Genomic DNA, 21,082 nt, shown 5'->3' with positions numbered 1-21,082 from the left:
TCCAATCACTTATGTTTTTAGTTTATTATTTTTTAATTATAGAGTTAAAAAAGCATTCATGTCTGATCAGCATTGCATGCACACACAGCAAAAGGGTACAAGGCCAGTTAATGAGGACAGGCTGGGACATGGCATCAGTAAGTCAATACTGATAACTCTGTTAGGAAAAAAAAAAAAGGAACTTTTTTTTTTTTTTAAATCAAGGAGCTGGCTTTTTCCAAATGACTGCAATGGAACATGCATTTATTCATTCCTGTCAGCTCTTACAGCTTTTAAGTGGTTGGCAGACCTGCCAACATCCCAACACCAGATTCACACAAAAGTTTTATTTATAAGTCTCTTTAACTAAATACCAAAAAATAAACTTTTAGAGGTGATTAGACCTTATAGCCAATCAATCAATAGTATAGCAATGGTAAGAAAATCCCTTTTTCTCAGTAGCACACAGGCATTAATTAATACTTTGTAACACTAACTGTAGGAACTATTTGTGTTTGGTAAAATGCAGGTGATGAGTAATGCTACGTTACCTGTTAGCCAGTCAGGATACAACATGACACCTATGGTTTTAAAGCAAAACAGTGACGCCAAACTATAGGATGTTCAGATACCTCCCTATGTGTCTGTTCAGACCACATAACTGTGGCGCCTTAGTCTCGCCAGGCTCCCTACATAAACAATGATTTGGATTAGCTAAATAAGGTACGTTCAGTTAAATGGAGTATTTGCTGCAAGCATCATATCACTGGAAAAAGTTGGGTTTGCAGCCCCAAATCTTCTAGAAATTGCAAGTCCCCAATTTAACAGTTGAACATTTTGAATTTTTAATACAGTTTGAAGTATTAGTCCTCTGAAAAATGAGGAAAACCTTGCCCCTTTGAAGTTTTCGTGTGTGTGCACATTGTGTGTAAATACAACATTCCCCTCTGATCACCACTATCCCGACCATGCTGAAATAACAGTTGACTACTCGGAACCATTTAGATTTTAGGGGGACACACTCACCACACATGTTATTTACTTGTTATTTGCTGTATGTGATTGCTTGGGAGGAATCTAAGGATGGTATTCAACACGCAATGCTGTAAAACTGTAAACTTCTGTTATTCTACTTTTGGGAGGCATTCAAGCTAACAGTTCACAGAGCTCCTGAACCCAATGGGAAGAGTCAAATTTCAAGCATGCCTTAAAGAAAATGCTACTGCATTCTGTCTATTTACAAAACCAACACATGTAGCTGGCGAATGCCAGCTCAGCTGCTGAGCAAACAGATCAATAGCAAGTGCCAAGTTTCCCCACACAGTCCTGGCTTTGTGCAGGAAGCAGACTGTTGCAGCCATAGCTTCCCTTTTCCTGCAGGAACTTTGCTGGCAACTGTATTATTAATCCAGACTAAGACATTTGATATCCGAATCGGGAACCTTCTACATTTTAATATGCAATAAGGCTCAGACTTAAGAAGTATAAAAAAAGCCAATACTCAACTGGAAGTAACAACGACAGAGCTGAACGGCCGGCGAGCAGACACACTCCACCTGGTCCAGAAGAGCAGCTCCCCTCTGGCTGGCAGCGCGGGGAGCGGGGAGCCTGCCCGCGCAGTGCTCTAGGCGCTGGCTGGAGCGGGGACCCGAAGTGCCTGCCGCCAATTTTGACTCCCGGTTCTTGAGGCAATGGCTGCAAGTCATTGTCTGCAGAGAGTCACTCTGCTATGTTGGTCCGAAGAGCTCCCCATGGTTTCTATGTTTCTCTATTAAGGCCTCGGGGGGGGGTTGAGGAGTGGCAGTAGGCAACGTAAATGCCACGTGGCTTCTTCCTTAACACTCTCATTCATCATCTTGCAAACAAGAGCACAAGAGCAGCAGTAAGACCACCCTAGTCTGAAAGCAGCCACCTAGCCGGGCACCAGCTTACTTGCAAAACCCACAGCGGTTTGGTCCAAATCTTTGCCTACACTGAGAGACGTGCACGCAGCCGGTGTGCAGAAATGAAGTTGTGCATACAGGTTTCAGAACCAACTTTCACATTTAAAATTGTTTCTAAGAACCACATGTATATAAATATTTATAAACAGCAGCACTATGCAGAAAACATCCTCCAACCCCAGTCATATGTACAAACCTCTTCCTAAGAAAGATCCCAGTTGTTTCATCTGTGCTTCCCTGTTAGGAGATGTGGAGATCATCATCAGGCTTCTATATTTCTCCTCCCTCTGACTCTGCATTGACCTTTTTCACAGGCTGTATCCCCAGGGTCCATGTGCTCACCTCTACAGGTCCACATGAGGATCCTGCTGCCCAGGACTCAAACGATCCCTTCAAACCGTACACATTGTGTCCTGTACTTCACCTGAGCACCAAAAAGCCTTCACCCGCTCTGTGGAGCGTGCTCTTGCAGCTCCTACCTTCCTTCTACAAAGAAGTGAACTGCTTACAAGAACTTTTCATCTTTTTTTCCTGTTTTCACCTTATTTTTTTTCTATTCTTTGTTCCACACAAAACTATTAGATGACACTTGGAGCAGGATTTGAGGTGGTGTTAAGAACTGATCTGGCTGTAACCTCATGCCGCTAACATACCTGGTAAGTATTCCCAAAGCACAGCATCTGGAAACAACACCCAGAAATAGTACGAATAGAAACAAGAAAATTCTTTTCCTTCCTAGTCCTATATGACAACAAAACTAACCAATAAGCAGTTCTTGAAGGAAGCTGTACTCACACATTCACTGCTTCAGCATTTAAAACATACATATCTCTAGCCTAAAATGCGTGTATTTGAGTCATACAGGAAACGAAATAATCAGTGTCAAAATGTGGGACCCTGCTGTAGTCTGCTAAGGCTGTAAGCTGTTTGGCAGGTTAATTTGTCTTTTCCTGGTTGCAATGAGCAGCTCAAATCCAGCCAATGTAGTTGGTCACTCATGGACTAGATTTTCATTCTTTCCAGGTACTGTAACAAGAGGTGCAAGGATTATTAAGGGGTTTAAGGCCAAAAAGGAGAGCATGTGTTAGTAAAACAAAGGAAAAACAGAGGGAATAGTCGCACAGAAGAAAGTGTCCTTGGCTGTACGAAACAGTCGCTACTGTGAGCCACCGTATGTAGTATGGCCACAAGGTGGCCCTACAAGTTCTCCTAATCTTTCCAATATTAATCTACAGAGGTCAGGGATACCGTGCTCACGCACTACATAGCTAACATCACCGTGAATGCTTTCCATTAACACTTGAGAGGCAGCACAGGGTAAGTAAGACTAAACCTAGCGTGAGCGGAACACAGCTAGATTCTGTTCCTCACATTCAGAACTAGCTCCAGTGTGGTATTTCACTTCTCCTGAGGGAGAAGGTCAAACATGCATGTGGTTTTATATCCCAGTTTAGACTGTAATTCCAGTTACATTGCAAGAAAGTAGAAGTCTCTTCTTGAATCCTAGCAAACCAGCTGGCTGTTTGACTCCCGTTCAGCAAGAGTTTGATCCCAAGAAAGTCTTTTGGAAGGATCCCTTGGAGATATGTTAGGAGATTTGAGTTTTTACAAGGTAGGAAGTGCAGAAACTCCTTCTTCTAGAGTTCAGTGGTGAGTAAACATTTTGTTCTTACTGTAGCATCCTCAGTGACTGGGCTAAAAGGGAAAAAAATGAGGCCCTGTAAATACACTCCTCCAAAAAGATCTGCCATGATGGATTAAAAAAGAAAAAGGTGAGTATTGTTCCAAAGAGTGTTAATAGCTGTTCCCCTCGTAATTTAATAAGATCAATGGACAAACCCTTCTCATGGACAACTGCAGAAGAGCAAACTGAATCACAGTGCAGCAGCAGCAGCATTGCCATGCGCATCCGCGTTGTCAGAGGTTCACTGAAAGGCCTGATCATCACTGCCATCATTCTGCCTCACCAGCACGGCAGAATGGAATAGCAAGGGGAAAGGTGTGTACAGATTCTGTTCTCTGACTTCCTTACAGCTTGGAAATAACTAGGGGACATCCCCCCCACACCCTTGCCAATCCTCTGACAGGTATTGAAACACTGTAAAGAGATTTCTCAGAAAATTCATCTGTACCATGATTTTAGTCCAGTACTAAAACATGTTAGCAGATAAGGAAAGAAACTGAGGTGAAATAATTAAAAAGAATTAATCGATTTTATAGCACTTATAATGACAACAGGTTTGCCTCCAACTCCAGCTAAATTTGTGCTTTGTTCCTTTACTTACCTGAATTAAAAAAAAGAGTTTTCTTACCCTTCAGACAATGTTATATAAAAATATACATGCATCAGCTGCTCTATTTATTTATAAGATTTCAAATGCTATAAAGTGAGACAGAACTATTACTTATAAGCACAGCAAAACAAGGCACTGTGTCTAAATGACCACTATAACTATTTAAGTGGAAGTAGTAAGAGCACATACTTCCTTCTTCACCCCATACAGACTTCTGAAGTGAGTGCTGAGGAGACCTTACCTTGCAAGGACTTCGGATGTCTGCTGGCATGGTGGCAATCCAGCTGACGACAAGAGAGTCTCCGTGCTGCCTTTCACTGCCTTCATAGCTAAGGCAACATCATTTCCCAAAGGCCCATTGGAAATCAGTCCAGTCTGAATTGGGGAGAATGAAACAGGAAACTGAAATAAAAACCTGCCAGGACAAGATAAGCTAATTTTTCAATATGATTTATTTATAACAGCAAAAACTAAGATTCATCAAGTTCCAGGGTGGGCTTCGCTAAATGCAAGTTCTTAAAGAAACTTTATGGCATTTACCTGCAATGTCACACAGCAAAAATGAAGTTTAAAAATTAACAGGATATGTATGTTGCTTGATTTACTCCAGCTGAATTAGTTTGCTTTATTTTTGGTCTGGTACATTAATTTATGGGCTTTCAAATTATTACGAATTATTTTATTTTACTATTTTACTTCAGCTTCTGTTTCTTAATCATGACAAAAGCTTTCTTTTTTTTCTTTTTTTTTTTGTTGTTGTTAAGGAATGGTCAAATAACTCACTGGCACTATCCACCTCGGTGTTATCGTGGGCTGGGAAGACACCTACAAAAAGCAAACAAATGCTCATTAGAAAAGGTCGGAAGTAGCTGAGAACATTCTCAAAACAATATTGTCTCCCAAAACAATACTGCCTCCCAAAACGATCTCGGGTATTTGTCCATCGCTAGTCTTTGAACCATGCTAGTGATTAGCTACAAATGATGCGACTTCATACCAAAAGGTAAATGGCACCCACACAGCACACAGCTCATACTCGCTCACTCACAGAAGCTCACTGGTAGCAGTTTCAGCATAGCACTCCCTTCCAAAAGGCAACTGAAGCCATTTTTTTTTTCTGCTTTGTGGACAAAGGTAACTGAAAGCACCCTTCTGTGAACAGTTTAAAGTTCCTACTCCTTCCCCCTTTTTTTGGTGCATGCAATATAACTCCTTTTTCGCTGGCACAGATTATAAGAGATTTTTTCAGCTATATTGAAGGGTTCGTTTGTATTGAAAGTTTATTTTTCAAGTATTTATTTTATATACACACACACGTCTATATGTGTATATACACATTTACATATAATTTCTGAAGTATTATATATACCCAGAAGCCTGAGAAGCAGGCTGGCACTTGCAGGCGTACTAAAATAAGACTACAGGCTCTTGTGGCACAGATACAAGTCAACTCTTCAGGTTCCTTCACTTCCATGACAAAGCTGTAGGGTCTACAAGCCTAGGCCAGCCACCCTTCAAGTAGAGGGGCATATATGCAGTGATCCACGTCAATCACCACTTCACTCTGCTGCAGCAGATCCAAGCCCGGTGGACAGATACTAAAGCCAGAGGACAGTTTATGAGTAAAAACCACGGTACGTGTGAAGGAAGAAGTTTGGTTTTGAAATACATTTACCCGAGGTGTGGCTTCTGTAAAGTCAATTAGATTCTCTGTCAATGATGTTAAGGAAACGTCCTGGTCATCTGGAGTGCTCTATGGAATAAATCAGTTTTGAATTGAATTCCCAGTAGTAACCAGATAGGTCTGCTGAATACTCTACTGGCTTCCCAAGTTATAGACCAGTGTCCTTAATGAACACCACTGTTTATCAGGTCTGTGTTCTCAAATCTTTCCATATGATCTTTTTTAATAGCCTTTTCATTTCACTTATTCTCATCAACAAACTGGAAACAATGCCATTGCCACGTAAGCTGTGAAACTGTCCCATTCTCCCATGCAAAGATGGGGTACTGTGCCATTCAACAAGAAGGTCAGCAAGGTCTGTGAGCTGAGTATTTGAACTCAGAAGATGAAATTGATAATTATTCAGAGGGATCAACTACATAATACTGGTTTCGAGGGACAACAGCTAAAGGGCATCGTGCTTTAGTGATCCAGAATAACCCCTCAGTCTGCTGAAGTAACAGCAGAGTCCAACATTGGACTCTTCTTTTGGAGAGGGACAAAGGAAAGTTGACCCCTGAATTACTATATGCATTTCATGGAGTCCAGTTAAAAATTACCTTATCCTTAAGGTAAGCAGAATACAACAATTCAACATTTCAGTTTAAACTTTTCCCTCTGTGGTTATTTTGATAGGAATTGCCTATGTCAGAATTTCACCCCTGCAGCATCAAATCATTGGGATATAAAGGGGCTCCCCACCAGCATGGGGAAAACGATCAGTTTAGAAAAATAAGTGTCAGGCAAAGAACCTGAAAGGACACTCAGAAATGGCCTTTGGAGAGATCTGTACAGTGTCCCTGTCTGCTCAAGAAAGCACTCTTTGGCATTCACCAATGACTGGTATTCATTGAGTTATGAGAGGCATGCAGCAAGGTCTGCTGTGCTTGCCTGGAGGCACCAGCAGCTCAGAACGTGACACACAGAAACCTTCCAGGCTGGCAGGTGGTGATACCTTTGAAACAGCAGCCTCCTCAGCTGGAGCCAGCAGGTCCTCATGGTTAGAGGCAGAGTCATCCTCATTTAACACATTACTGAAAGGAGAAAACATTCTCATCAGCACACTGCCTGGATAACATGAAACAGTGCTGCTTCCCTGATAGCTCAACCCAAAAACTCAACACCAGATCCGCGCGAGGCAGACAAAGAGACTGATGTTTGTGAGTATGCTGAAGTAAATGCCTTCCAACTACCTCCGCAGATTACTGCTCTCTTTCACAGTTTCAGCTACAGCTGTGTATAGACCCAGCAGTATCAATGTCTTCTATCTCAAAGGAGCTTCTTCAGCCCTTGTTTCTAATTCTCTTGAAGCCTTCCCTGCCATCCTTTTATCTTCCTCTTCAGAGCCAGGGGCAGCAGGATGTCAGGTATTTTAGTCATTTCAGAAGATGAGAGAGATTTGCTTATTGCTTGCTAGGATACTCACCCCGAGGCCCGGCCTACACTGATAAACTGTCGCAACAGTAATTAAAGATGCATCGGTAAACCTGCTTAGTTAGATGTCGCCTAAATGCTCAGCAACTGTTCCTCATCTTTTCAGACCTGTTCATGATAATCTCCACGTGGTTCCCTTATCCCAGAAACATGTTTCTCCTGAATCACTTACGGAACAAAGGTGTTTGAGGCAGGGATTGCTTTCAGCAGCTCTCTTGGGTCTTGTAATACTGGACTGGTTGCTGGGGGACTACTCTGTGTTTTGCCTGACGGGAGAATGTTCCTGGCACAAACCAACAAAAACCAAACCAAACCAAAAACCAGGTACAACCTTCCATGGAAAGCTCTTCATGAATCACTTGTTACAGCATATTTTTGAGATGGCTAGATGTACATTTTATTCAATATCCCCATGTGCTCTTTGAGGTCTGACACATGCTCATCTTCACAAATGGTCAAGAAATTACTTGTTGTAACCCTTTAACTTTTTCAATGCCTGAAACCCCACTGGAACTAGCAATCATTTGAGATTCAGTAATTCTCAGGAAATCAACTGTCAGTGTCAGGTTTTTGTACATATTTTTTTTTCTCCACTAGAAAACAGCTACTATAAACAGACCCACCCCCTCTCCCCACACTGAAGTTGTTCACAGATCAGAAATAACTATAGTGATTGAAGCTGCTGTTGGAACAATGTTTATCAAATTAAAGTATGGGAGAATAAAGAGTATCTGGATTACCTTGTATATAGTAAGACTCAGCAACTATAGTGCTTGCTGGTTTTCATTTTAAAAACACTTCACACTCACCAGCTACACTATGCAAGGTAAAATGCAATGATCACTGAGCCACTGAAAGACCACACTGAACTGCAGGTTCTCAGTGCTGTACTTGGGTAACCACATTACGCGTGTCTTCCAAATCTATTCAGTACCTGGCAGTAGCATCCTGAATATTGGAATTCTTGACACTTGTCAGGCTGTCTTCTCTTACGACCTGAGAGGAAAAAATGAACAAAGATATAAATTTCTGATACCCGTTTCCATCTTGTGTCAGTTCTGAGATTCACAGAAGAGCCGAGTGCCTCCCCCCCAGCCCAAAAGTGTGCTATTCATCTACTGCTCAGGGACTTAAAACATCAATTCCATGTGAAAACTTCAGTGCAGAAATAAAAATAATTCACCAACATAGCCAAATAAAATACCATTACTTGCTACAGAATTTACTAGAACATGCTAGAAGCATAGTCTTAGTCACAGAATCATAGAATAATTTCTTGGTTAGAAGGCAACCTTTGGAGGTTATCTAGCTCAAGAACCACTCAAACCAGGGCTTATTCAGGGCCTTGTCCAGTTACATGCTGAGTATCATCAAGGATGGAGATTACTCCTTGGGCGACCATTCCAGTACTGGACCATTATTATTGTGAAGAAAGGCTGAAAAGCTCTCTTACTCTACCTTGGAATTTGGCTCTTGGAGCACCCTTATCTGCAAGGCACCTTCTCCAACACCAGGCAATTGAAGAGAAATAAAACATGTGAGAACGTCACAGTCCTTATCAGTTGAGTATTTACCTTGTGCCCTGCTTCTGCCTGGGCCTTCAGGATATTGCTTTTGATATCTGCGGGAAGCCACGTTGCTGCTGCGATTGGGTTCTCAATTGCATTGTTAAGACATTTATCTGTCAACTTTACCACTTCACCCTAGACATGAAAAAATCTTTATTAGAAGCAATTCCCACATGGAAAAGTCTGGGCTTAAGTTTATTAACATCTCTAAATAACAACAAGGCTCTGAGTGAGAGGAAAGTCAGCAGATCTATACTGAAATGAAAAAGCAATCTTTTCCTTTATTTTGGAAGTCTGTTGTAAAGTCAGCAAAACATAAAGTAAAAAAAGCACAATGCTTAAAAGTGGAGATGCAAAGTGCTGTGCTAAAAATACAGCGTGTAAGAACTGAAGTGGACCCTAAATTTGCGGCTCAGTTTACTGATAGATCAATATAGCAGCCATCATATTATATCGTATCAGTGTAGCCTAACTATAAGCTGATAATTTACTCTCAAATGCAAGTTGGGAAGATTTTTACCTTAAAATCCACTTATAAATTAGAACACCAGTTTAATGTGCTATTAGCTACCTCTCCCGTCACTGATTATATCAGAGCAAACTGGCAGCCAGATACACAATGAAGACAATTAAAAATGAGATACCTTTCACTACAGTATATTTCATTATGTGAACTGCATTTCTTAATTACAAAATGTTAATTAAGCATTCAATCTACTAATTGCTATTTGATTAGTGACAGAAGTTAATTAACTGAGTGGAAACTAAACCTTGTGACCTTTCTTCTCGGGGTATGACTCAGCAGGGGGAGACAGAGTCCTGCTTGCCTCCCCATATGCCACTGTCGCTGGCTAAGGCAGGCTCTTCCCTGGAGGCAAGTGCCACATTCCTGCAACACGCCCCGGAGCAGGCCCAATCCTGCTGCACTCCCACTTGCACGAACGGCAGCGTGTCCAGAAGGAATGAAGCCCATCGCATAGAGAAAGAGCAGGGAAGAGAAGTTAAGGAGAGGCCAATACCTGTCCCCCACACAGCTCTCCATCCGCTTTGAGCTTTTTTTGTTCACTGGAAATGCTAGTGAGAACTTCTACGTATTTGGTCTTTAGAGAGGGGAAAACCATTTCCTTTTCTTGTCTCCCTCCAAATCACCTTTCGGGGTATCCCGAACTTACGAGACTATCTAAAGAAGAACCTGTTTTAAAATTTTGACCCCAGTCAGCAACGAACTTTGCAAAATATTCAAGGGTCACTGTCAACATAAAAAGGTATGAGGACCAACCACCAGTGTTGCTAATGACTATTGCTAGCAGATATTAAGAGATGCATATTCACATAATTCATGAAGGCTAACAAAACAAATAATTATTAAACATTTAAGCGTTTTTATTTTAGAGAAGCTGCTGGAATTGCCAAAAGTCTGGAATAATTAAACGGAATTATTATTATTATTATTTGTACAGTCGCAGTACCCAACTGTGATACTCCTTAAATCCTTACACTGGACCTCACTGAGCCAGATACTGTATATAACAGTCCCGGCACTGAATTTCTAATGCATTATTCCACTACCAGTGATATAGTAAATTTGATTATTTTAACTGAGCACATGAGTACACTGGTGCTTTAAGCACCATTTTGTGGTTTAACAACTTCTTAGCTTCCTCCACCTGAACAACCAGTTTAATTAGGTCACTCTAGTCTATTAGCGATAAGATTCCCAACTTTTGAAAAGTTTAGTACTATTAAGAAATATTTTAAAGTTCTATACCACCAAGGAAATATTTCCATCCATATTAAAGATATATTTTTCTCAATCCTTTCTATTTTGTGCTTGAAAAAAGCATTGGTGTTTTACTGGGTTTTTTAATGGAAAGAGCATGTAGCTAGAAGGGAAAGCATCTGGCACCTGATAACGCCTCAAGATGTCTAATTTACAAGACATTTCAGTCGTTCACATAAAACAGTAAAGCTGCTGAGGTTTGTCAATATTCTAGCTCATTACGAATTTTTATTGTTTCCATGTACTAGACAAACTATATTTGTACTCTATTCTTCAATCAAAATATGGAGCTAGGCAGCAACGTAAAAAGGGAAGGAAAGATTAAAGGCAGCAGCAGGGTGGGCGATCCCAATCCTTTGTGTTTCTGAGCAGCATTCCCGGTGCTGCTGAAAATCACTTTGTGCAGGGAGATGGAGTCAAATACAGGCACATTTTGTAGCAACTTCCACGTGTTTACAGATCACAACGAATTCAGAAAAAGAAAAAACTCTCACGTCCTTGCATTTCTGACTCTGGGGCAGACTTCAAACACAGGCAAACAGGGTGAACCTTTTATTGTTCATTTCACTTCAGAAGCTGATGAAAGTAGAGCATCGGTGTATTTAAGAGCTATTTGCTCTCTTTTGTCAGATCTGGTCACGGTGCTAGTGAAAGCTGGGACAGGACAAAGTCGCATTCTTCCATCCCAACAGATTTTGGCAGGGAGCAGCGGTGAAGAATGAAGCCATTCATTGCCCCCTTCCCAGTTCTCATTCTAGAAAGATTTCTCTTTTTCTCTAAAAGAATATGGATAGCTAGATAAGTATTTCCCTATCAAACAAATCAATCAAGACTGATTGATTGCAAGTATAGAATTATGTAAAGATGATTGTCAGGCCATCTTTGACCCCTGATAGAAAATAGTTAAAGACTTTTAATTAACAAAGCTGAAGTGAGCAGTTCATTGGCATTTGACAGTGTCACTTAGGAAGTTCAGGATGCAGCTCTGCCTTCATTAGCAGAAAGCTAATGCTTTCCCCCGATGCATTTTACCAAACCTTTATGTCCTGTAACTGTTTCTACATAAGAAGGTATCCTATGCACTGGCAAAACTTAAGGGAGGTGAGACATGCTGAAATTGTAATCACACACTTTCAGAGAGAACACTGTAACACTGCGTTCATACGAAGTAACAGCAAGCTCCAGGATCTAAGCTCATTGCAAGGTTCTAGTGGATACATTGCAGTCCCATTCACCTCAGTCAAAAGAAGATGCCATAAACACCTCTTTTACAAACAGACTAAGAACAGAAGTGCAGGAAGAGAGCCAATAGGTATATTTTGTAACAAACACCACAACTGGAAATTTATATTTTTTCTAAAGCAGCCTTCAAAAGCAGGAAACAAAGTCTTTTTAATAGTTATTCTTAGGTCACTCTCTTCAGGACTCATTTCCAAACCATTAACCTTCATCTCTAATCACAACTGAGTGTGCTCATTTGGTGCTACTGTAACCTACATGTCTTTGCAATTTGAAGCATACAGCATTTAAAGTATACAGAGACAGTCTCTAATCTTTGTCTACCTTTTTAAACAAACACTCTCAAGTGACCTCTTGGTAAGCTACATCATAGGCTGAAAAGCTTTATTCAATCTTTTCTATGGGAGGAAACCACTGATGATTACTCTTACGTTTTCATAATACAATTTGCACTTCCTTCTTGAAAGCTGAAGTCTCTTTTAGCCAAAGAAAGAATCATACTGGCATACTGTTGATTCATACATCACGTATTTCTCAGTTATGCAAATGTTCTTGCTCTCTAATCAGGTTACTATCACTCCAGTATCTGTAACCTCAAATATCCAAAGTTACTCAGCACCTCATATGACAGTAGCTGGATAACTGTGACTGTACTGTATAGGCAGCTGTTTGTTAGATTAGCTCATTACAGGAATCTTATCTTGCTTACTATGTATCAGCCACGATGTAAAAACCACTAAGACACTTCTGCTCCGTTCTCTTAACCAATTAAATGTTTTTTCCCCTCTCTGTCTGAACTAAAACAGAGCTCAACAGGCAAAAATATTCTGAAATAAACTGTGTTCATTTGCTTTAGTTTATGCGGAGGCAGTGTTTCAGCACAACAGGACCTACAGGCTACTGACTAATCTTCTTAGAGACTTGGTAATCTTTGTAATGCACTCACCCGGCAGAGAGGTGCACAAGGCAACCCTGACAACAGTCCTTAAAGGAGACGGGAGCCAAACAGCCTGCAGCACTGAGCATACCAAAGCAGCAGCCTTCTCTCACACGGAGGGGGGGAACAAATGCTCAGGAATGGGCTTAGCCCAAACACTAGACATGTCTCTTGGCACCTGGTTCATTTTACTATTGAGGGAGCAAGAAAAATCATAGCTGCTTCACTGAGAGTCAGATAAATCCTCAGGCCTCCGTGCAAAGGAGGGTGGTACAGAGATAACACTGCCAGATGTTTTACTCTCTGCTTGTTCAAAATGCAATAAAGCACCTAAAGCTTTAACACTGGGGAAAGCAGAGTAAGGGAAATCTAAATTCCAATTTTTTTAAAGCTCATTAAAAAAAAAAGAATAATATCCTGCATGGGTGCAGTTGTCTGATAACTGGTGAATCTATGAAAGTTCACTGCTGTTATAAGGGAGAATCCTGTCCTCTCCATCCCTTCTAGCAACACTACTTATTTTCACTATGGCTCTGGCATTTCTTTGACTCCTTCCATTAACCTACTTAACTCACTATTTAACAACTTAAAAACCAAACCAAAACAAAAACCAAAAAAACCCAACACCTTAACAAAAAGTTTGGGGGAAAAAGACAAAAAAAATTTTTGTTTGCCATTTTGTAGGCTACATTGGTTCACCGAAACATGCAACGATTCCTGGAGGTGACAGAGGAGAGAAGGAAGCAGGGGAAGGAAGAGCAAAGAGGAGTGAGGGAGAAGAGAGCCCTCACCCTGTTCAGGGCACTGAAGCTCGTACTTTGGCTCAGCTGCCCGTGGAAACGCAGCCTGACTTGCTCAAAAGGATTTATGAGAGCACTAAATCAAATCACATCACTCCTCTCTATGTAAACACACAGAGCACTAACACCTACTCCAGAGAGCAGGTAAAAACTGGTTACTTAACAGGAGGGACGGATCATCAGCAAACTTGATTCAAAGTGAAACGTCAAAACAATGTTCTGGGAGGGTTACCAAAGGCAACTGAAAAATACCAGGAAAGCAGCTCACCCCCTCAAAGAGGGTGAACTATACAACACCGTACAGTTAGTAACCTACAGATAAAGACAACTGAGGAACATTTCAAGCGTTTATGCCTTTTATTCCCATTGATTTTAGAAAAAGTCACCAGGCTGCAGTCTGCATATGTCCACATGCACCTCTGCCCCCCATCTTTATCTCACTGCCCTGTCACACACAGGTTTACATATAACAAAGCATTTGTATTTCCTTTACTATCCCCCAATATTACTCACTCATATTCTTAAAAATCTTGCAAACGGCCCAAAGTAAGTGGAAGACTTTTCAGAATGATCTGAACAAAACTCAGCGACTGCCAGGAGGAATGAAGCCCAAGTACCTGTACGTTTATGTTTACGTTGGGACGTTCAGTTGGCACGGGGCTGCTGCGCTCTGTCTCCAGCTGTTTCAGTTTTAGGAACGTGTCTTCAAATGCTGAATAAGACAGAAAAGATATCATCTTCCTAATGCCACTGTGGAGTTATTTGACTTGTAACTTGCATTCTTCCTGAACACTAATTATATGGTTTTAAGGTCGTGGAAAAAAGCACAGGGATGTGGGAAGCTACTTGCTCAACCTTCAATGCAACTTTCAAGCCTACAGACTGTATGTACCTAATCACAACACTCTGCACTCCTGCAAGTTCATTTACCCACCCAGCCTCACAGTGAACGAACAAGCAGCAAGAGTTAATTGCTCAGATGGCTGCACTTCACTGTATTTGTGGCTAAAGTCAGATCCCATGAAGAACTATGACTTTTCCCTTGTACCTCTGTCCTTGGAAATATGCTGCTTCCAGCTGAAACGGGGAGAGCTGATGGACTTTGTTGTCCCAGTGGTGGGTAAAACTGACCTTATGCATATAATCTAAGGGAGCTTTCTAAAAGACTTCTGGATTTTTGTAAGGAAACAACCTCATAACAACCTAATCAGTTAACTTTGACTCCACACATTATGATAATAGGGAAAAATCTGTAAGTTTGCTTACGATCAGAGTCTGCTTTTTCTGCAGCAGTTTCCTTTGTGCCAGGATAAGGGCAATTAAGAGCCTCTTCTGAATCTCCTGTTGCCAAGCCAACAACTTGACGGCCTATGGCATCGTCAACACAAGTTTCTGGCAACTCCGTGCTGTCTAGCAAATCAACAAGAGGTACGCTGCAAAGGCAGAAAGATGGGCAGAGATACGCAGAATCATGTTACCACTCTTCCTGTAACAAGAAAAAACTTTAACATACGCAATCTCTTTTTTCAAGCTGTCTTCTGGTAACCAGACACATTCTGTAAAAACTGTTTCAGGTAACTAATAGACATTGGCTTTCGGTGAGTTAAAAAAAAGAAAAAAGAAAAAAGGAACATTTCATGTCTGTAGAAGTGAATGCATAACAGAACAGGTCCACATTGCCTGCTGCTTCATCACATAGCAGTGGAAAAAGTGAAGAGAGAAAGAGGGAACTTTTTATCCATTAAGCACACTTTTTGGAACAAACATCTGAAGTTTTTCTAACAAACTCAAGGTACACTTTAGGATTTTTACACAAGAAAAAGAAAAGTTAGGGGGAGGGAAGTTGATACTGTTCACAAAAACCTATTTGTACAGCACTTCACCCAACGCTTGTAAGCAGAGCAGAGGGCAGAAGGGTGCACTGCATAGGTCTGCATTGACACCATGTTATGGTTAGGCATACCTATAACTAGTTTCAGTTTTATTAACATGGGCATAGACATGAATGAAACCTTAGCAGTCACAATATTTTAAGTGAACCACCCAGTTAGGAACACTTGTTTCACCTCCTTTGCTTTCTAATGGCAACATCTCCTTTTTATTTTGTCCTACTATCTGTATTTACAATGAAAATAGAAAAACAATTACAAAAAAAAAGTTATATTATGATGCCTATGTTGTGCAAACAGTCAGGAATCTCATCCATCTCTTCAAAGTTCAGGAACAGCTAAAGCTATCCTAACAGCAAACTGTAACAAATACAGAAACAGCAACTGCTGCAGAACATGATGGTTAATCAACCTGTGCACACAACTGCAGTTTGATTGTCACCCATTTCAGTCAACAATCACACTTACATACAGTTTGGTTGCAATATTGGTTTAAGAAGAAAAATCTATCACTTTTGAAAGTCCTGTCCCAAATACAAGAACAATGATACCAAGCAAGTACCCACCACAACAGAACTTACCCTTATGCATGGACAGAGATGCTTCCTACTTGACAGTTTAGACCAGCTTCTCCCTTATCGCTACCGGTTTAAGGCCCCTTGCCTCCCTCCAGCCCCTGGAATTTGGAAGCAGTCCCCTGTTGTCACTAGAGGCTCCAGGAAAAAACTCCACCCTCCAACTCAAGCACCCAAAAGAATCCTTCCAATGTTAAATATATACCTCTGAAACAGATTACAGGATATCACCGTTTTAGTGCTAATAATGTACGAATCATCTTAAGACAATTAATTCCCGTGAGGCAAACTGAGGCCACTTGCTTGATTCTCTTAAAGCAGTAGAATAAGAAGCTACTAGCAAAGCAAATAGGAAACTTTTCAATCTACTGTACAGCCTCTCTGTGAACCACTAATGGGAAATGGCAGCAGCAGATAGTCTTGCAAAGGGGGAATGATGGATACAGAGAATTTCAATTATTAGAAGTAATAGTCAGGAATAGATACTCTTCCAATTAAGGCAACAAAGAAAATGAGACTGAATCCCATACCTCACTATCAGAGGATGCCTATGCATGAGAGTGAAAATGTTTTAAAATCTTCACATGAAGCCAACAATCTTCTTCCTATCTTCTGACAGTTTTCTGTAAATAGCCTCCCAAATGTTTAATATGACAACCAGTATAGGAAGTTCAGATTTTGCCTGCAGCAGAGAGAGGTGCTGATGCCATGGCATGTTGAAGGAACTAGGTATAAGCTCCTGTGAATTCCACATAAGAGAGGTGATGTAGAGCACCAGTAACACTTCTTTGTGCTGTAATCTTCTAATGCTTTTCTTAGCATTGCAGCACAGTGGAGAGGAAATGAGTGAAAAATGAAATTTATTTTCATTAGAAAATTGCTAGGATAATTACACAGCCTTTTTCCCCCCCATGACAACTGCAGTAACATTTACTAAACAGACAAGAGAGCTGATTCAAAAACCTGCTCGCTAGAGATAAGGGCAGTCTTGAAATCTGGTGGCATATTCAAATGGCATACTCAATGTCTAGTGTTACTCCAAAAGCAGCGTACTACTTACATTAAGGTGATGAAAGTTTGTATAAAATCTTATTGCCATTTGTGCCACAGGATGGAGGACTGGCTGAGGTAGCAAGGACAACGGGGGTGAGTCCCTGCAGCTTCACCCCTGCATCACAGCAGGGCCCCAGGGAAACTAAATTAATTTTAGGCAGACTCAAGAGAAGCCTCCTAAGCCAAGATTCAAGTAGGAATTGACCCCATTTTGCCTTCAGACCGACCCACTGAAACTCCTCCTCAGCCACCCTGAGATAGGCAGTCACAAGAGGAAAATCATACTAGAGAGACTCTCAGCCACTGGAATTTGCAGGCACAAAAGATGAGTTCCCCAAAGAGCATTAAATTGTTTGAGGCCACCCAGATTCTTCACCCTCTTCAGAGCATCAGCAGGAAGTCTACCACGCAGGCTTCATAAATGGCCAGACCACAGAAGTAAAAAGCACAAGATACTATTTTCGTCACTGCACAAAATTTCTGACTTCTCTTACAAAACACTGATGAACTGTCATGCCAATCATAAGGGAAATAATAAAAGGCTTCCCAGGAAAAGTAGGACTTCTACAACAGTCAGTGTGTAGTACTCAAGAATGAAATGGGCATTAGCTTTCGACATTCCTTATTTACCCACATACAAAGGGATATTTGAACTTTGCATAGTAGTAACTGCCAGGCTTTATGTCTTCAGAATCAACTTCTATCAGCATATTTTAAGAAATATTCTAAGGGAAAAGCTCATAAATGATACCAGGAGTTAAAGCTATACAAGTAACTATGGATATAGGAATAATTAAAGGGTTTTAGTGCATGGAAAGGTTTGTCAACCCACTAATAAATCACACAGAAGTTGTCAGATGCTCAGGGAACTCCCACAGTTAAGGGAGTTAGCTACTGCATTATTTCTTCTTTTTGCCTGACAAACATATTGATATTAGTATGTACTATTTAGCATATAATGCATAATGTGACTGAGAAAGCTGTCAGTTACAAAGGGTATTTTTTTTTTATTTCCTAGTTGAGAAGCAAAACAATACTTCATTCTAGTTTGTGAAATACAATCTGCAAAATACAGTAACTATCCGAGTCCGCTGCAAAAGAGATAATTCTTTTGCAAGTAATCTAATTTGAAACAGCATGGAGCACCACGCAAGCTAATTTATTTTTTCAAACTGGTAGTGACACAGAATAGTTTCTCACACTGACTCTGCAAGGTAGTACAATAGTATGAAGTTCTTCGTTCATTGCCTTCATTTTGGGGCATTCCATGTTGTTCCTGAAGGTAAGAAGAGTAGCAAATTTAAGCCTGTCACCTTTTCAAATTCTTTTTTTTTTCCCCTAACAAAAATGCAAAATATTCAGAAAAAAAGAACTTCCTTTTCCTTCTAAAGTGAGGAAAGCAAAAGAAAAAATCCTGGGGATGTATGAGCCTACAAATGAAGACTGTTCATGCGCTTTCAGTTTCTAATCAAGCAGGCTGAGTTCCACATTCCAAGACTTCTGCTGTCTCCCATTTGTTTGAAGATAATTCCAAATAGTGACATAGCGTAATATACGCAAGTCAACAACTACAGGAAAGAAAACACCCTTAGGAAAAGGTGCTGGCTGCAGAACCTTTGTGGATATTAAGCAAAGATCTGTCACCACCATACTGTTTAGAAAGGACACCCATCTGTTTCCTCAATGCTATTCCTAGAGCACGTGACCTGTCCCTGTAAAAATGCAGCTAGGTGGTGTTGGTACTAGTGTGGTACAACTTCTCCGTCTGCTATTGAGAGCTGTCACTTACTCTGGTGGAAACCAGGATAACAATTCTCCCTAAGTCAATGAAGTCACACTATAAAATAAGCCCAGCACAGAGCAAAATTGACCCTCAGGATGTATGCAAGATTCAAAGCCACATAGCAAAAGCATGCAACATACACCATATTAAACCAAATCAATTCTAAAGGTAGACGGATTTCAGGCAACCAGGGTTGCTTCCCCTATCCTGAATCTGAACTCGTTCTGCTGTCATGCAAAAAATCTACTACAAAAACTTTAGCCACAGCTTTAATTATCAAACTTGCAGTTAATCCCAAGGCAGCCCATGACAGCCAGCACACTGCAGGCAGCTGGGACACCCAGCCCTCTACTCAGCACTGGTGAGACACCCCTGCAGTGCTGTGCCCAGCTCTGGGCTCCCCAGGACAAGAGAGACATGGACATACTGGAGGGACTGCAGCAAAGGGCCACGAAGATGATAAAGGGTCTGGAGCATCTGACATAAGAGGAGAGGCTGGAGAGCTGGGACTGTTCAGCCTGGAGAAGAGAAAGCTCAGGAGGATCTTATCAATGTGTATAAAAACCTGATGGGGGGAGTAAAGACAACAGCCAGATTCTTCTCAAGGGAGCCCAGAGATAGGACAGGAGGCAATGGGCACAAACCAAAATACAGGAGATTTCACTTAAACACAAGGAAAAAAAAAACCAAAACACTTTTTTGCTGTGAGGTTGGTCAAACACCAGAACAGGTCGCTCAGAGAGGGTGTGAAGTCTCCATCCTTGGAGATACTCAAAACCTGGCTGGCACAGTCCTGAGCAACCTGCTCTACTCGACCCTGCTTTTAGCATGGGGGTGGACTACATGATCTCCAGAGGCATCTTCCAACCTCAACTATTCTTTAATTCTATGATAGCTACACAAAGCTTCTCTGATACCCGAGGAGTCAGCCACTACTTGCAGTGGCCTGACCACTACATAAGCACATCTGAACTTCAAACTCTGCAATAGAACAGTGACTTGTTATTGCAACAATGTTCTTGCATTTTAAATACAAAACTATCCCAAATTCCTCCACTCAAATTAGTTGCTTCTTCTCCTCCCTCATCTACACAGAAATTATACGATATTTTAAAGGTAAAACACCTGTTTTCATTTGCATATTCTTATGCAACTTTATAAATAATAAAGAAACAAATAGGTATGTTTCACTCCAGAAGTTTACAACATCCACCTTGCAAAATCTAAAACTAAAAATAGCACAACAGATTGCTCTAATCACCTCTGTAGATCCCACAGATCTTTAATAGGTAGCTTGCATGTCCCTTTTTTTTTTTTTTTTTAAGCAGAGTTGTAAAATAGAGACTCATATTTCATCAGTAATCTCTTTCCCCCTGTCAGATACAAGGGCGAGGCGGCCAAAATATCTCAGGCAATTTTAAGTTATGTCCTGGCTGAGACTTACTTTCTTGGTTCTTCGAGGCTGGATATCTGAAAACAATGTTTTTGTATTTCTGGGCTCTGTGGCAATTTGAAACTTATTCAAACAATTTGAAAATCATTCAAACACCTTCTTTATCCTAAAATCTAAATATAAGTGAATTTTAAAAGCACTCTACTACAACTTTTCCTCTTTTTTTTTTTAAATAGGAAAAGAATATTGCAATTTAAAAGCAGCTAACTTCAGAAAACATGTAAAAACACAGTGCGTTCAAGGGTAAAGGTAGTTCTTCACGTTGTTAAAGGCCTCCAAGAACACCAATGAGCCATGAAGCTGGAGTCTTAACCTCTGACTTATCAATTAACCTTGTGAATCATATGGTAGGACTGGTGTTTGTCAGGAAATGTTTCTGTTTCATTTCAACTGGAGCACAGCTGCAAAAGAGAGAAAATTTTCTAGAAAGCAAAAAAAAAAAAATTACTTTTTGCCTTTTCAGGAGTTCTGATAATTTTATTCTTAAAAAATCTAAATAATTCTATTCCATTTCCAAACAATATTTTTCAGATGAGGACTTGTTTAAAAAAAAAAAAAAAAAAAAAAAAAAGGTTAGTTTTCAGATCAACCATCTATCTTGGATATTTTTAAATAATCATGGTTCAAAAGGA

The 21,082-nt window shown here is 40.6% G+C and overlaps 1 protein-coding gene across 1 annotated transcript in view; it reads right to left on the bottom strand.

The window, feature by feature from the left end:
• Positions 1-2,625: 2,625 nt before the first annotated feature.
• Positions 2,626-21,082, bottom strand: part of EPB41L5 (erythrocyte membrane protein band 4.1 like 5) — a 57,037-nt gene continuing 38,580 nt past the window's right edge. Inside the window, exons 17-25 of the mRNA XM_050899765.1 lie at positions 14,964-15,130; positions 14,315-14,409; positions 8,948-9,076; positions 8,308-8,369; positions 6,895-6,973; positions 5,892-5,969; positions 5,000-5,041; positions 4,458-4,591; positions 2,626-3,617 (exon numbers count right to left, since the gene is read on the bottom strand). Of these exons, the coding sequence (XP_050755722.1) occupies positions 3,560-3,617; positions 4,458-4,591; positions 5,000-5,041; positions 5,892-5,969; positions 6,895-6,973; positions 8,308-8,369; positions 8,948-9,076; positions 14,315-14,409; positions 14,964-15,130 (844 nt within the window). The 3' untranslated portion in view covers positions 2,626-3,559. The remainder of the gene's footprint in view (positions 3,618-4,457; positions 4,592-4,999; positions 5,042-5,891; positions 5,970-6,894; positions 6,974-8,307; positions 8,370-8,947; positions 9,077-14,314; positions 14,410-14,963; positions 15,131-21,082) is intronic.

The sequence above is a fragment of the Gymnogyps californianus genome, chromosome 7 (genome assembly GCF_018139145.2).
Source record: "Gymnogyps californianus isolate 813 chromosome 7, ASM1813914v2, whole genome shotgun sequence".
Classification (NCBI taxonomy): domain Eukaryota; kingdom Metazoa; phylum Chordata; class Aves; order Accipitriformes; family Cathartidae; genus Gymnogyps; species Gymnogyps californianus.
Note: the sequence above shows the minus strand (reverse complement) of the source record. Positions and strands in the feature narration are given on the sequence as shown.